The sequence below is a fragment of the Sapajus apella genome, unplaced genomic scaffold (assembly GCF_009761245.1).
Source record: "Sapajus apella isolate SASKATOON/1434 unplaced genomic scaffold, GSC_monkey_1.0 scaffold71, whole genome shotgun sequence".
NCBI lineage: Eukaryota > Metazoa > Chordata > Mammalia > Primates > Cebidae > Sapajus > Sapajus apella.
The window spans coordinates 9,274,365-9,291,580 of record NW_022437011.1 but is presented as its reverse complement, the minus strand read 5'-3'; the positions used below and the strand labels follow the sequence as shown (position 1 = coordinate 9,291,580).

Genomic DNA, 17,216 nt, shown 5'->3' with positions numbered 1-17,216 from the left:
ACACCACACACCACATGTAACACATACACCCCATACCACACACACACATCATGCTATACACAAACACTCCCTACCACACACACACCTCACACCACATACACACACACCATATACACACCCCATTCCACACCACACACACATACACCTCACACCACTTACCTTATACCACACATACACACCCCTCACTCCACACACACATACACACACATACAATCCTGATAGGCTCCCCTGAGGCCACGGCTGGGGTGGGCAGGACAGGGGCAGACCTGAAAGGGAACACTGCAGTGACAGGAGACCGACTCTTCACCCCCAGGGCTAAGCCTCTATAGCCCCATCATGGAAGTGTGGGAATTCAGATTCTAATATAAAAAGACATTCTCTCTAAGCTTAGGAACCACTTGTACCTACTATGTGCCAAATATAAAGGTATATATTTTATAATATTACCTCAAATCTTTATAGCAATTATTCAAGGTACATATAGCTTTTTTTTTTTTTTGAAATGAAGTCTCACTCTTGCCCCCAGGCTGGAGTACAATGGTGTGATCTTGGCTCACTGCAGTTTCCGCCTCCCAGGTTCAAGCGATTCTCTTGCCTCAACCTCCCAAGTAGCTGGGATTACAGACGCCTGCCACCACGCCCAGCTAATTTTTGTACTTTTTAGTAGTGATGGGTTTTACCACGTTGGCCAGGCTGGTTTCGAACTCCTGACCTCAGGTGATCCACCTGCCTAGGCCTCTCAAAGTGCTGGGATTACAGGTGTGAGCCACTGCACCCAGGCTAATTATTTTTTTTCTTCCCTCCCTCCCCCCTAATTTTTTATTTTTAAAAGAGACAGACTTGCTCTGTTGCCCAGGCTGGAGCACAATGATGCCAACAGGGCTCAAACGATTCTCCCACCTCAGCATGTCAAGTAGCTGGGACTACAGGTGTGTGCCACCATGCCCAGCTAATTTTTTGTATTTTTAGTAGAAATGGGATTTCACCATGTTAGCCAGGCTGGTCTCGAACTTCTAACCTCAGGTCATCCACCCGCCTTGGCCTCCCAAAGTGTTGGGCTTACAGGCATGAGCTACCGCACCCAGCCTAATTTTTAATTTTTTAAATAGATATGGGATGTCACTATGTTGCCCAGGCTGGTCTCAAACTCCTCTTAAGTGATCCTTCTGCCTTGGCCTCCCAAAGTGCTGAGATTATAGGTGTAAACCAAGACATTAGTTCATTATACATTTTAAAAATTGAGGCTTTGGGCAAGGTGTGGTGGCTCATGCCTGTAATCCCAGCACTTTGGGAGGCCAAGGCGGGCAGATCATGAGGTCAGGAGTCTAAGACCAGCCTGGCCAACATGGTGAAATCCTGTCTCTACTAAAAACCCTCTCTACTAAAAATTAGCCAGGCTAATGGTGGGTGCCTGTAATCTTAGCTACTAGGGGGGCTGGGGCAGAAGAATTGCTTGACCCTGGGAGGTGGAAGTTGCAGTGAGCCAAGATTGTGCCACTGCACTCCAGCCTGGGTGACAGAGCAAGACTCCGTCTTGGAAAAATAAAAAAATAAAAAGAGGCTTTGGCGGGTGTGGTGGCTCACATCTGTAATCTCAGTACTTGGGGAAGCTGAGAGAGGTGGATTGTGTGAGCTCAGGAGGTTGAGGCTGCAGTGAGCTGTGATCGTGCCACAGCACTCCAACCTGGGTGACAGAGCAAGACCCTGTCTCAATAAAAAATAAAAAAATAAAATTGAGGCTTTAATAGAGGTTGTAATTTGGTCAAGATCAAACAAGTAGTAGGTAGTAAAACCAAAATTTAAACGCAAGTCTTGGCCAGGCGCAGTGGCTCACGCCTGTAATCCCAGAACTCTAGGAGGCCAAGATGGGCAGATCATTTGAGGTCAGGAGTTCAAGACCAGCCTGGCCAACATGGTGAAATCCTGTCTCTACTAAAAAATACAAAAATTAGCTGGGCGTGGTGGCACATGCCTATAATCCCAGCTGCTCAGGAGACTGAGGCAGGAGAATCGCTTGAACCCAGGAGGTGGTGGTTACAGTGAGCCGAAATCACGCCACTGCACTTCAGCATGGGTGACAGAGTGAGACTCCATTTCTAAATAAATAAATAAATGCAGTCCTTTGGTCTTCAAAGTATACTCTCATTTCACAATGGTCCACCACCAAAATATAGATTTTTCAAGACAAAGGTCTAAGGCTCAACAACCTCACAGTTCCTTGACTCCCCATTGCCCTGCCCTCCTCCTCTCTTTAACCCAGACCCCTTTCCTCCCCCAGCTGCTCCACAGCCAATGGAGAGAAAGATAGCATCACCCTCATCTCCATGAAGAACATCAACATGAATAACGGCAAACAAAGTCTCTCAGCAGAGAAGGTACATTTTTCTGTTTCCTGCCTTCCTTCCCCAAATTCACCTTTCCCCTCCTCCTCCTATTTTCAGGCCAGAAAGGAGATACTCTCAAAAACCCAGGCTCTTCTCCCCTCTTCTCTACTCTGCCACTCCTAAGAAGTTCACTCTTCCCCATTATGCATTTATTTTGCAGGTTCTTTAAAAGCAACTTTGGGTCCCCGTGAGTCCAAGGATAATGCAGCTGCCTCGTGACTACAAGGAGGAAAAGATGGAATTAGTAGAGGCAATGAACCACATGTAAATTATTTTATTGTTTCATGTCAGCTTCCAGATCTAAAGGACACTAGCATTGCCCCAGATCTGGTAGCAAGCTACTAAGATGAGAGACACTTTCCTATATGGACAGCTGCTGTGGAAATACTACCTGCTTCTCCCACCTTCTCAAAGTCACAGGAAAGAGGAGGCGACAGAGCAAGAGCAAGGAAAATGACGAGGTGGACTGATCTTTTCTACTTTGCATTAAAATTATTTTCTGGCCTGCAGTCTAATTACATTTAAGGTCTATGCTCCCACGCACATTTCTTAACAGCATGTTCTAGCAGCTTTGGGGCTTGCTTTCCTAGGCCAGACATACGTGCAGGTTTCTGCCCCTATGGGCAGCTCTCTGAGAAACTTCGATAGTTGATAGAAGGAAGTTTTTGTCAGGTTTCATCAGGTTCACCTGGATTTTATTGTTGTTGTTGCTTTTTTTTTTTTTTTTTCTTGAGATGGAATCTCACTCTCTCCTAGGCTGGAGTGCAGTGGCGTGAACTCAGCTTACTGCAACCTCTGCCTCCCAGGTTCAAGCAATTCTCCTGCTTCAGCCTCCTGAGCAGCTGAAGCTACAGGTGTGTGCCACCATGCCTGGCTATTCTTTGTATTTTTTTAGGAGAGACGGGATTTCGTCATGTTGGTCAGGCTGATCTCGAACTTCTGACCTCATGTGATTCACCCGCCTCGGCCTTCCAAAATGCTAGGATTACAGGTGTGAGCCACCGCACCCAGCCATTGTTTTTTTCCTTTTATTTTCTTTTCTTCTTTATACTAGTTTTGCTAAAGCAAAACCTCAAAAAAATTAGCTAAAAACTCAAAGTTGCTCCTCTCCACAGGGATCCTTAGTAAAAGGTGAGATTTATATGATCTGAAGAGAAACCAGAGTATCACCTGGTTTATTACATAGAGTTGAGGCAACTGACTAACCACTCCAGCAGAGGAGAGGAACAAGGGACTGTAAACAGCAATCAGTCATCACCAAGAAATAAGTTTTGACTAGGAAATGCCAGTGGGGAGAGGTAAATGAGATGTGGGCAAATGTCCTCCACTTGCCCCTGGGTAGACATGCATCATTTTGGTCTTAGCTATGGGATGAACACTGGGAAGGTTTGCAGTGGGGATAGGTCTATGACTTCATCAACCCAAACCCTCCCCATCTTACCCCATACAACTGTTATCTTCTGTCCTAGAAACAGAATAGAAGATTGTAGAAATACTGGAAAGTCATTTAAAGAGAAGGAGGAAAAGAAAGGAGGTCTGCTTTCTTAGTCTTAGGCATGTCTACTATAACACTAGTCTGGAAATGAATGTTGGGGAAAATGAAGGCAGAAGTTGTCCATGTGTGTTTTCCAGGAGTACTTAACTTTATAAGCACCAGCTAATTGGCAGTTTGGAACACAGGGAGAATACTGCTTACTCATTCTGAAACAACAGTATGCTATTTTTTCTTTCTTTTTTTTTTTTTTAAAGATGGGGTTTCACCATATTGGTCAGGCTGGTCTCGAACTCCTGACCTCAGGTGATCTGCCCGCCTCAGCCTCCCAAAGTGCTAGGATTATAGGTGTGAGCCACCGCGCCCAGCTCTCAGTATGCTATTTTTTCTGATTTGGATTTCTCAAGGCGATATGAGAGAGACGGCCTAGAACAAAAAGTTTCATTCTCTGTGTCTCATTAAAACTATTAAAATGAGACTGCAGAAACCTAGTGAGCAGGGCATGGTGGCTCATGCCTGTAATCCCAGCACTTTGGGAGGCCAAGGTGAAAGATCGCTTGAGGCAGGAGTTCAAGACCGTTTTATTATTATAAATAATAATATTAAAATATCGTATTTTATTAGACCGTTTTCACACTGATATAAAGAAATACGGATAATTTATAAGGAAAGAGGTTTAATTGACTCACAGTTTCGTATGGCTGGGGAGGCGTCAGGAAACTTACAATCATGGTGGAAGGGGAAGCAGGCACCTTCTTCACAAAGCAGCAAGACAGAGTCAGCAAGATCAGGGAAAACTGCCTTATAAAACCATCAGATCTCATGAGAACTCACTCACTACCATAAGAACAGCATGGAGGAAATCACCCCCATTATCCAATCACCACCCACCTGGTCTCTCCCTCGACATGTGGGGATTATGGGGATTACAATTCAAGATGAGATTTTCGTGGAGACACCAGCCTGGGCAACATGGCAAGACCTTGTCTCTACAAAAAAATACAAAAATTAGCAGGGTGTGGTGGCACATGCTTGTGGTCCCAGCTACTTGGGGGCTGAGGTAAGAGATCACTTTCTTCTGGGAGGTAGAGGCTGCAGTGAGCCAGGGTTGGTTGTACCACTGCACTCCAGCCTGGGTGATGGGGTAAGATGTGAAAGAAAGAGAAGAAAAAGAAGAAAGAAAGAAAGAAGAAAGAAAGAAAGAAGAAAGAAAGAAGGAAGGAAGGAAGGAAGGAAGGAAGGAAGGAAGGAAAGAAAGAAGGAAAGAAAGAAGGAAGGAAGGAAAGAGAGAGAGAGGGAGGGAGGGAGGGAAGGAAAGGGAAAGGGAAAGGGAAAGGGAGGAAGGGAAAGGAGGGAGGGAGGGAGGGAGGGAAGGAAGGAAGGTAGGAAGGAAGGGAGGAAGGGAGGGAAGGAAGGAAAAAAGGAGGAGGGAAGGAGGGGGGGGGGGAGGAAGGAAGGAAGGAAGGAAGGAAAAAAGAAAAGAAAAGAGAAAAGAACCTACTGTATTCTAAAATCCCCCAGGACAGGGCCTGTAACCTGCCCATGTCTGTAGCTCCTGTGTGACACACTGTGCCCAGCACATCCTAGGTAATATAAACTGGCTCTTGGGTGAAGGAAATCTGGTCATAAAGTTGGGCCCTGGCACAGACTTGCAGGTTGACTTTAGTGAAATTGTCCCCTTTCTCCAAGCCTGTTCTCTTACATTTTTACTTTTTTTTTTTGAGACAGGGTCTCACTCCCTCTCCCAGGCTGGAGTGCAGTGGTACAATCATGGCTCACTGCAGCTTTGAGCTCCTGAGCTCAACCAATCCTCCTACCTCAGTCTCCTAAGTAGCTGGGACTCTTGGCATGAGCCACTGCTCCTGGCTAATTTTTAAAATTTTTTTGTAGAGGCAGGCTCTTGCCGTGTTGGCCAGGCTGGTCTCAAACTCCTGAGATCAAGTGATCCTCCTCCCTTGGCTTCCCAAAGTACTGGGATTACAGGTATGAGCCACCATGCCTGCCAGGTTTTAAAGTGAGATGGCTGGACGACTTGGTCTTCACTATCTTTTCTCATTCTTATATTCCACAGTGCTACAGACTCTAGATGTAAGAACAAATGAACACAGTTTGCTAAGTAGAGATCACTCTGGGTGGGAGCCAGAGACAAGTCTCAAGCAGCTCTGGACAAGCCTTTCACATTTTCAGAAGTTCCATTTCTCCTGTGTACTAACGGGGAAGAATGCCCCCTACCTAGTCCTGGCTACATCACTGGCTAGTGGCTAAGTAAAATGGGATAATACATGTGGAGATTCTTGGGAAGTGAGCGATTGTAGCAGACAGCTTGGAGTGGGGCACCAGCACCCAGGCCCCATTTTAGGATCAAGGCACTTGTTCCCCAGACCTGGGTATTGGCTGCTGAGGACTCACAGCTAGTTGATGATTGGCTGATCGGGGTTGGGAGTTCGGATGAAGACCTGGACCCCATGCCTCAATTCTCCTCCCCACATTCCTGCCTCCCTTACTCCTCACAGCTGTTGTTCCAGGAGCGCTCACCAAGAAACCTTTAGTGTGCAAATCTCAGCCTCTAGGAGTCTATTTTGTGGGAGTACCTAACCTATGAAAGCAATACTACAGTATTTTTTCAGGGGAGGGAAGATAGGGTCCAGCTCTGCCATCCAGTCTGGAGTGCAATGGCACAATCATAGCTCACCGCAACCTCGAACTCCTGGGCTGAAACGATTCTCCTGCCTCTCAGCCTCCCAAGTAGCTGGGACTATAGACATGTGCCACCACAACTGCTAATGCATTTGAATTTTTTCTAGAGACGAGGTCTTGCTACGTTGCTCAGGCTGGTCACGAACTACTGGGCTTAAGAGATCCTCCCACCTTGGCCTCCTGAAGTGCTTGGGGTTACAGGTGTGAGCCATCACCTTGGCTAGTTTTTGAGACAGAGTTTCATTCTTGTTGCCCATGCTGGAGTGCAATGGCTTGATCTCGGCTCATTGCAACCTCTGCCTCCCGGGTTCAAGCAATTCTCCTGCCCCAGCCTCCCAAGTAGCTAGGATTACAGGTGCCCACCGCGATGTCTGGCTAACTTCTGTATTTTTAGTAGAGACAGGGTTTCAACATGTTGGTCAGGCTGGTCTTGAAGTCCTGAGCTCAGGTGATCCGGCCACCTTGGCCTCCCAAAGTGCTGGGATTACAGGTGTGAGCCACTGCACCCAGCCTTGGCTAATATTTTTTAATTTTAAATAATTCATATGTATTTGATTTAAATCTCATAGCCAACGGCACATGACTTACTAGCCAGTTCTGGTCTAACATCCACAATTGGGGTGGAACCGCCTCAGTGACATAACAATGTCGGGGATTCTGTTTGTGCTGTTGTTATTCTGCCTGCCATGGGCACTCAGTACAGCTGCTTGCCATACCGGACTAAACAGGTCAAGGACATGGGGCTTCACTCTAGGAAAGTCGCCTGACATCTTCAGTATAAAGCCACACATTTTCCTCTGACTCTGGGCAATGACCTGCATATATGAGCTGTTAGTCACAAGGTATTTATATGCGGGGAAAGAGGGTGAGAACTGGTATTAATAATCTTTGAGATTGAAAGGCTTTTACCCTGACACTGACACCGCAGTACCACATGAGCCATGTGGATTTTCCTGTTGCTAAGTAACTCTATCCTTTGGGAAGGGGTAGAGGATGAACTCAATGCTGAATTCTGCTCTGGAGCAAACTCTAGTAGGGAGGTTTCTCGTGGAAGATCCTACTATTTATGCAAATCCAAGACCCCACCTCTGACAGGAAATCTGAGTGCAGCCTTCTGCAGCCCTTGCAGCTTCCCTGAAAACGTATCTCATCCTTGATGTCTAGTCAACAGGATGATCATCATTTATAAGATGACTTCCTCCTCTTTCTCACACAGGACTACGTGGTCCTAAAGCAGGAACAGGTGGCAGGGATGGGGGACTTGTGGCAGAATGTCTTTCTCTCATTTCTTCCCCCATCCTGTGGGAGGGCAACCAATAAACCAGCTCAGACACACAGGCCCAGTGGGACCAGAGGATCAGTTACTCAGCTTCTTTCTTCTAGGGCTGGATGGGGCAGCATCTTAGTCATATAGGGCACAGGACAAACCTCAGTATCACCAAAAAGAATCCACTACCGTTCAACACACATTGTTAAAAAGTAAGTGGAGGCTGGGTGTGGTGGCTCATGCATGTAATCCCAACACTTGGGAAGACTCTGGTGAGAGAATCGTTTGAACCCAGGAGTTCCAGGCCAGCCTGGGTAACATAGTGAGATCCTGTGTCGACAAAAAAAAAAAAAAAAGAAAAAAAAAAGCTGGGCATAGTGGCATGCGCCTGTGGTCCCAGCTACTCAGGAGGGATCACTTGAGTCCAAGAGATCAAGGCTGCAGTGAGTTGTGATAGCGCCACTGCACTCCAGCCCACATGACAGAATAAGACCCTGTCTCTAAAAATAAAAAAAGTAAGTGGAGAAAACTGAAAGAAACCTGAGGCTGACCCTAAGGTGAAATGGTTTAGCAGATGAAGGATCACTGCAGGCCCCCTTGACCTAGCTCTGACACACAGTTTCCCCAAGCCTGGCTAGTACTACTCTATTCAATTTGAATGTGCTGGAAAACACTGTGTGATTCTGTACACCAGTCTTTTCCTGGGTTTGTGGATGTCCTCCTTTCTCTCCTCTTTGAAATTCTTTCCATACCTATCTCCTTCTCTTTGAGAACTGTCTTGGAGATCCCAATTTCTCTTTCCTTACCTCCTTCCCAGCTACCCTCTCACTCTTCCTGTGGGTTGCTTTCTCCTGCCATCTCCATTCTGTACCCTTTGGGCCCATAGCTTCCTCTTTTACAAAACACAGAAATTGAACTTGACAATGGGGACTATTTTTGCTAACTAGCTGATGAGTTTAAGCAAAAACTGACACAGAGATGTTCTTAATGTTGAGCTTTCGAGTTCCATGTTAGTCCAAATGATACAATCTTAAGAAAAATTCAGCCAGACACGGTGGCTCACGCCTGTAATCCCAGCACTTTGGGAGGCCAAAGTGGGCAGATCACCTGAGGTCGGGAGTTCGAGACCAGGCTGACTGACATGGAGAAACCCCGTCTCTACTAAAAATACAAAAAATAGCTGGTGTGGTGGCACATGCCTGTAATCCCAGCTATTCAGGAGGCTGAGGCAGAAGAATCGCTTGAACCTGGGAGGTGGAGGTTGAAGTGAGCCGAGATAGGGCCATTGCACTCCAGCATGGGCAACAAGAGTGAAACTCTGTCTCAAAAAAAAAGAAAGAAAAATTCATCCAGAAGTGTTAGCTGAGGGGTAAACAAACTGAAGAATACATTTGGATACTTGGCAATATTTGAGAAGGTCATAATGCTAACTCATTTTTGTTACTGTTCTAGAAGTAAATGAAAAGAAGTCTAGAAAAGAAGGGGATGGAAGGTTTCAGAGGATGAGGAGAGAGGATGCTTAGCTACCAGACAGCTGCTAAGATTTGAGAAGAGACCCCAGCTTCCCAAATCCTGTGCAATACTCTTGAGCCTAGGCTCTGCTCCTAAATAGTCTCATAATTCATAGTTCGTCTTCTCAATCCAGTTAACCCCTACAGTAGTGCTCTAGCAGCCCACTCTCAGCCAAATACCTCTGACTTCATGGTATTCTAGTATCTCCAAGTAGTGCCTCCAGACCTTTCCCTGTGCCCCTGGACTCCAAGGTCCACCCCACCCTCAGCTGTTCATCTTCTAGAGCAGGTGGTCTAGCCTCCCAAAACCAGAAAAACTTCCTTTTTATATTCAACCACCTGATAGATGTCCCTGATCAGGTACCTCAGCTGCAGGGCGCAAGTGGCACCTTCAGGATCCAGCTTTCTGTGAGCACACTGCTATCTGGATGAGATTAGGTAGTCAGAGATCCAGTGTCCCAGAGCTGCACTTTTGACTCATCTCATGGTTCTGGGGCCTCCTTTGCCTCTCAAGTTTAAGGGCATACATAATTCATCAGATTTAGGATGACCCGAAACCTTCTCATACTATTTCACTTTTACCATCTTCTTCTCTTTTTGAAAGGGAGAAAATCACTGGCTTTAGTGGCTGGATTCAGGGGTTAGGGTGCATGAAAAGCAGCTTCTCAGCCCTTTTTGGCAGTGTTTTGCTTCTTGTCCTATTTGCAGGTAATGATTGACAGATAGGCAGAAATGGGGTCCAGTTAATCATATCCAAGACTTTACGATATACCCAACACACACACCTTCACTCCTAATTTACAGTGTCAACCCATAAAAAATGGTTTTTCTTCCTCCGAGCCAGTCTATAACAGTGGCTAGCATTTATTAAACACATACTACATGCCAGATGAGGTGCTAAAAGCTTGACAAGCATTATCTTATTACGTCCTACAGGAATCCTATGCGGATTTTTTAACCACTATGCTAAATTCCTCCTCCTAAATTAAGTAAAAATGACCAAATTTCTAGACAACTGTTACTTTCTCAGTGCTTAAGGGGGTGGGGGTGGGGGAAGAACGCTGTCTTTAAGTGCTCCAGGAGAAACTGATATTACAAATGACACAAGCCTTTAGTGGTCAACTAGTTTGGTAGTTTTCAAACATGTGGGTTTTCTTTCCTCTAGTAGACCACAAAATACAAAACAGAAAAAAGCAGAACTGCTTTGATTGAAGAAGGGTAAGGTGCTAGTGCCTTCGCTGCTATGCCTTCCTACCCCCTCCCACTCCTCAATAGAAGATCCCAGAGACATCTACACATTGAGCCTTAAGGATTCCCCAATTTAAAAACTACGAATTGAATCCAACCTTTTCATTTTATAGGTGAGGAGACTCAGGCCAAAGAAGAAGGAAAAAGGAGTTTTTCAGGATCACACAATGATTTGTACAAAACTCCAACTATTAATATAACGCCCATACAATTTCTAGGCCAGTGCTTTTTCCACTGAGAGGCCTTGTTCTCTAAGTTCTTAAGTGGGCACGATGTCAGTGATGCCAGGGCTGTGACTGTAGGAAAAGGCTGGAACTGCATGCCCTCTGGGGCTTTTACCCTTCCAAGTTTATGTCCAGGAATATACGTCTCTCCCCACTGCGTATGTCGGTTCTAGTTGATATCATGATTGATTTGATCTTCTTGGGTAAGATCTCAGTGAATTCAGGGTAATTTTTTGTTTGGGGATGAACTATAGCCATCCACCTATGAAGAAAGTTGCTTTTATTCTTTGCTAGTCTCCACCCTAACTGGATGGGAAACAGAAATATTTATTTTCTCATTTCCTTTTTACTAATCTCAATGTCTAATCCTTCAGAAAAGAAAGGAATGGACTAAAGAGACAACTGGGCTGGAAGAGAGGCAAAGGGTGTCAGAAGGGGTTGGAGTAGGACGAGTTGGAGGAAGGACCGGAACTGCAAAGATGGAGGCTCTAATGCCGGCCCCAATACCTTTTCATGTCTTCTTTCTCCACCCCGACACCCTCTGATGTCCAGTGCCTGAGGAGCTGGGGCAGCAGGGGCATACCAAGATTGCCCTCCAATCCCATAAATCTACATCACTTTTCTATTTTCTTGACTCTTAAGCTTCCAAAGGCTGGGTTCGGCATCTCCAAAACCCATCTCTGAATCTCCAGGGCCTACCACTGACTTTGCACAGAACAAGCATTAGCATATGCTTCAAAGACATCCCTGAGGGGCATAATAGTCATACTGTCACCCTCGAGCCTATAGTTTGCAAAGCCCTTACCAGGCAGGACCTTAGTCGCCCCTCCTTGAATGTCTGGAGGGTTAGGCGGGGACGAAGTGTCTATCGCAACTCTACAAATGAGAGAGATGCTGCAGGCAGCTAGCAGCAACACTCTTCCACTGGTCTCCTGTCGAAGGTCAAGCCCTTTACTTGTGTGCATCTCCCACGGCCTCTCGCGCAGAGCCTGCCGGGAGTTGTAGTCCAGTGCTCCAGGAGCTCGTACGGACTGGACTACAATAACCAGAGTGCCCCGCGCTCCGCGCCCCCTTCTCTTTCAGCCTCGGGCGCGGGGAGGCTAGGCAGACCTGCTGATTGGGAACCGAGATGGCGGCGACTCTGGGCAGCGGGGAACGCTGGACAGAAGGTACTAGGTCCCCACCCGAGGGAGGGACAGGGCGGTGTTCGGGAGAAATCAGGGATGAGGATCCTGAAGACGCTCAAGGGCTGAGATCCTGGGCCTGAGGTGAGGGATGGAGGCCTGTGAGAAGATGCTGAGCCAGAGTAGGATGGGGTAGGGAAGCTGGGGACCGACGGCGAGCCAGAGTCACCAGTGACGACTTGTTGCCTCTGGCCTCCAGCCCCGCCCCCGCCCGTGCCCCGCCCAGGACCCGCAGCGGGTCAGGCCCCCCCCGTGCCAGGGTGACTGGAGGGCCCGTGGGGTGCTGCGGTCTCCCCGCAGCTTGCTAACCTGGCCCCTATCCTCCGCCTAACTGGGCCACCTGACCTTCAGTCCCTGTTTGATCATGTCGCTCCAGCCGGCATCAGGACTAGCCTTTTCCACCCTACAGTCAGGCAAAAAGTATTGATCCAGTACATATTGTGTGCCCCGCATTATGCTGATTCTGCAGCGATGACTGACATGAGTTCCTTAGCTCACATGACTCGCAGCCCACTGAGACAGTTTAATGACTGAAGAGCCAATTACAAAACAGGCTAATAATACAAAATGGCCTGGGCTACATAGCAAGGTCAGGGATTTGGGGAGCACACTGATAAGGCATCTAATGCAGACTGGCTGTCAAGGGAGGCTTCTTGCAGAAAGTGTTAGAAACAGTGACAAGAAGGATGTGTTGGAGTTGGAGTTAGCTAGGCCGATTTAGAGGAAGTGTGTCCAGGATCAGTGGGTAGTAGCTGAGGGATGCTAAGCAGAAGAAGGATGTTAAATCCTTTCCCAGGTCCTCCAGAGAAGACATGAGTGCTCTGTCCCTTTTGACTGAATTGCTTATGACCCTCTTTATATTCTACAGGTGTTAGTATTGAATCTTCTCCCTTTAAACCAGGGGTATCCAACCTTTTGGTTTCCCTGGGACACATTGAAAAAAGAATTGTCTTTGTGTCTTGGGCCACACATAAAATTCACTAACATTGTGACAGCTGATGAGATAAAAAAAAAAAAAATTGCAAAAAAACTCATAATGTTCTAAGAAAGTTTACAAATTTGTGTTGGGCTAAAAGCCATGCTGGGCCTCATGCCACCTGTGGGCCACGGGTTGGACAAGCTTGCATTAAACTGTAACCTCTTTGTGGTCAAGAGTAGGTCTTACTCATCTGCCCCCTTGATCTATCTAGCCAAGTGCCTTGGTACATATTAGTTCTATAATTGTTAGTTTAAAAGAATTGAACTCCTCTCTACTTTAAATCTTAGGGGTGGGAGGCACTGCAACAAAAAATGCTATTTTATGAGCAGTGTCTCTTCTGACCATTGACCACAGAGAAACAGATGTTTATTCAGCTTCATATGAATGCTTAAAAGTCAGCATGACCTCCTTAGCCCTGGCCATCATGCTTACCTTCTCATGCTTACGAGCAGCCTCCTAGAGAGTTAAGGTAGGTCAAAAAGTTGATTTTCAGGGTCAGATGGAGACCTAATGGAGGGGCTGTTGCTTTGCAGCTTACATTGATGCAGTTAGAAGAAACAAATACCCAGAAGACACACCACCTGAGAGTCACGACCCCTGTGGCTGTTGTAACTGCATGAAGGCACAAAAGGAAAAGAAGTCTGAGAATGAATGGAATCAGACCCGGCAGGGTGAGGGGAACTCCACTTATAGTGAGGAACAGCTGCTTGGGGTGCAAAGGTGAGCACGTGGTGGGATTAAATGAGTGATTTTATAGAACGTGCTTAGAAGAGTACGGGGTTGTGCTATGTAAGTATTGACTGATGACGATGATGATGATTGAAGCATACTAGCTTCGTGACCTCAGAGGGAAGACTGAGTAGAAGTGGAATATTAGGGTATAACATGAACTGACTACCTGCTTCTGCTTTAAGAGAGGCAGCAGAAACCAACTAGACACAACACAAATTTATAGAACATTCTATCAACAATAACAGAATCTTTTTCTTCTTAAGGATACACAGAATATTCTCCAGGGTAGACCATATCTTAAGCCATAAAACAAGCCTCAGTAAATTTAAAAAGATTGAAATCATATAGTACATGTTCGCTGAAGTCAAAAACAGGAGGAAATTTGAGAAATTCACAAATATGTGGAAATTAAACTACAAGCTCCTAATAAGCAAATAAGTCACAGAATAAATCACAAGGAAAATTAGAAAATGCTTTGAGTTGAATGAAAATGAAAACATGACATACTAAAATATATAGGATGCAGCTTAAACAGTGCTTAGAAGGAAATTTATAGCTCTAAATGCTTATATATATTTTTAAAGACCTCAAATCAGTAACCTAATCTACCTTAAGGAACTAGACAGCCTGGACAACACAGTGAAATCCCATCTCTACAAAAAAGAAAAATTAGCTTGGTGTGGTGGCACATGCCTGTAGTCCCAGCTACTCAGGAGGCTGAGGCAGGAGGATTGCTTGAACCCAGTAGGCTGAAGCTGCAGTGAGTCATGATTGCACCACTGCACTCCTGCCTGGACAACAGAGCAAGACCCTATCTCTCAAAAAAGGAAGGAAGGAAAGAAGGAAGGAAGGAAGAAAGGAAGGAAGGAAGGAAGGAAGGAGGGAGGGAGAGAGGGAGGGAGGGAGGGAGGGAGGGAAGGAAGGAAGAAAGGAAGAAAGGATATCCCTACCAATCTAAATACTATGCAAACAAATTAGATAACCTAGGTAAAATCAACAAATGCCTAGAAAGATACAAATTACCAAAACTGACTCAAGAAAAACTGGAGGCCAGGCACAGTGGGTCATACCCTTAGTAGTGCTTTGGGGTGCTCAGGCAGGAGGATTGCTTGAGACCAGGAATTTGAGATCAGCCTGGGCAACATAGCAAGACCCCATCTCTAAAAAAAAAAAAAAAAAAAAAAATCTGGACATGGTCATAGCAAGACCCCATCTCTCAAAACCCTGTAGCAAGCAGTATAAAAAGGCCAGGCGCGGTGGCTCAAGCCTGTAATCCCAGCACTTTGGGAGGCCGAGGCGGGTGGATCACGAGGTCAGGAGATCGAGACCATCCTGGTCAACATGGTGAAACACCGTCTCTACTAAAAATACAAAAAATTAGCTGGGCATGGTGGTGCGTGCCTGTAATCCCAGCTACTCAGGAGGCTGAGGCAGGAGAATTGCCTGAACCCGGGAGGTGGAGGTTGCGGTGAGCCGAGATTGCGCCATTGCACTCCAGCCTGGGTAACATGAGTGAAACTCCGTCTCAAAAAAAAAAAACCTGGTCACGGTGACACATGCCTGTGGTCCCAGCTACTTTAGAGACTGAAGCAGGAGGATACTTGAGCCTAGGAGTCTGAGGTTACAGTAAGCTATGATAGTGCCACTGCACTGCAGCCTGGGTGAGAGTGAGACCTTATTTCCAAAAAAAAAAAAAAATCCCAAGTAGATGTACAACAAATAAGGAGATTGAATTAACAATCAAAAAACTTTTGGCTGGGCATAGTGGCTCATGCCTGTAATCCCATTATTTTGGGAGGCTGAGGTGAGAGGATGACTTGAGCACAGGAATTCAAGACCAGCCTGGCCAACGTGGCAAAACTTCATCTCTACAATAAAAAACAAACAAAAATCCCCCAACAAAAATTAGCCAAGCATGGTGGTGCACACCTGTAGTCGCAGCTGCTCAGGAGGCTGAGGTGGCAGGATTGATGGAGTCTGGGAGGTCGAGGCTATAGTGAGCAGTGATTGCACCACTGCTCTCTAGTTTGGGTGGCAGAGGGAGAGCCTGTCTGGAAAAAAAAAAACAAAAAACTTCCAATGAAGAAAAGTCCAGGTCCAGCTGGCATCACTGGTGAAGTCTACCAAACGTTTGAGGAAGAGTTAGCACTAATCCTTCATAAACTCTTATAAACTACAAGCGTAGGGAATACTTCCCAAACTCATTCTTTGAGGTCAGTATTACTCTGTAACCAAAACCAGACAAAATTCATGAGAAATATAATATCAGACAAAATATCATAAGAAAACTATTGGCTGGGTGTGGTGGCTCATGCCTGTAATCCCAGCACTTTGGGAGGCCAAGGCAGGCAGATCACAAGGTCAGGAGTTTGAGACCAGCGTAGCCAATATGGTGAAACTAAAAATACAAAAGTTAGCCAGGCGTGGTGGCAGGAGCCTGTAGTCCCAGCTACTTCAGGAGGCTGAGGCAGGAGAATTGCTTGAACCCGGGGGATATAGGTTGCAGTGAGCTGAGATCGTGCCATTGCACTCCAACCTGGGTGACAGAGCGAGACTCCGTCTCAACAACAAAAAAAAGAAAACTAAACTATCAATCAAGATCCCTTATAGATATAGATTTTAAAATCTTCAATAAAATACTAGCAAAACAAATAAAGCAATGTAAAAGGTATTATACATCTTGACCAAGCGGGATTTATCCCAGATTGCAGGATTGTATAACACACAAGTCAATGTAACATACTATGCTAATACAATGAAGGACAAAAATCACATGATCATTTCAATAGGTACAGAAAAAGCATTAAACAAAATCCAACACTCTTTCATAATACAAAACACTCAAAAAGCTAGGAATAGAAGGGAACTTTTTAACCTGATAAAGTTCATCTACAAAAATCCACAGTTAAAACATCATACTTATAGGTGAACAACTGGATGTTTTCCCACCAAGATGAGAAACATGACAAGTATGTCTGTTCACTCTTGCCACTTCTGTTCAGCATTGTACTAGAGGATCAAGTCAGGGCATTTAAGCAAGAAAAAGAAATAAAAGCCATTCAGATTAGAAAGAAGAGTAAAACTACATCCACAGATAACATGATTTTGTAAATAGAAAATCCTAACAAACACACACACACACACACACACACACACACACACACACACACACAGATACCATTAGAACTAATAAGTTGAACAAAATTATAGGATATAAGATCAATATACAAAAATTATTGTTTTTCTATATATTAGCAATGAACAATCAAAAAATGAAATTAAGAAAATATAGTTGAGGCTGAGCGTGGTGGCTCATGCCTGTAATCCTAAAACTTTGGGAGGCTGAGATGGGAGGATTACTTGAAGCCAGGAGTTCAAGACCAGGCTGAACAACATAGCAAGATCCTGTCTCTACTAAATAAAAACTTAGCCAGGTGTAGTGGCATGCCCCTGTAATCCCAGCTACTCAGGAGTCTGAGGTAGGTAGATCCCTTGAGC

General features: G+C 45.5%; 2 protein-coding genes and 1 non-coding gene across 7 annotated transcripts in view; 2 read left to right on the top strand and 1 right to left on the bottom strand.

The window, feature by feature from the left end:
* Window positions 1-2,893, top strand: part of ECSCR (endothelial cell surface expressed chemotaxis and apoptosis regulator) — an 11,962-nt gene extending 9,069 nt beyond the window's left edge. For all 4 annotated transcript variants that reach the window (XM_032250551.1, XM_032250549.1, XM_032250550.1 and 1 more), the window contains 2 exons: window positions 2,279-2,375; window positions 2,545-2,893. In XM_032250551.1, the coding sequence (XP_032106442.1) occupies window positions 2,279-2,375; window positions 2,545-2,553 (106 nt within the window). In that variant the 3' untranslated portion in view covers window positions 2,554-2,893. The remainder of the gene's footprint in view (window positions 1-2,278; window positions 2,376-2,544) is intronic.
* A 543-nt stretch (window positions 2,894-3,436) lies between these two features.
* On the bottom strand, window positions 3,437-3,551 carry LOC116531690. The gene has a single exon (XR_004260521.1). It is a non-coding gene; the product is annotated as a U5 spliceosomal RNA (small nuclear RNA).
* Window positions 3,552-11,873: 8,322 nt separating this feature from the next.
* The window catches only part of DNAJC18 (DnaJ heat shock protein family (Hsp40) member C18), a 38,283-nt gene continuing 32,940 nt past the window's right edge, over window positions 11,874-17,216 (top strand). The window contains exons 1-2 of one of the 2 annotated variants that reach the window (XM_032250547.1): window positions 11,874-11,992; window positions 13,520-13,706. In XM_032250547.1, coding sequence (XP_032106438.1) covers window positions 11,953-11,992; window positions 13,520-13,706 — 227 coding nt within the window. In that variant the 5' untranslated portion in view covers window positions 11,874-11,952. The remainder of the gene's footprint in view (window positions 11,993-13,519; window positions 13,707-17,216) is intronic. The other variant, XM_032250546.1, reaches the window with a different exon arrangement.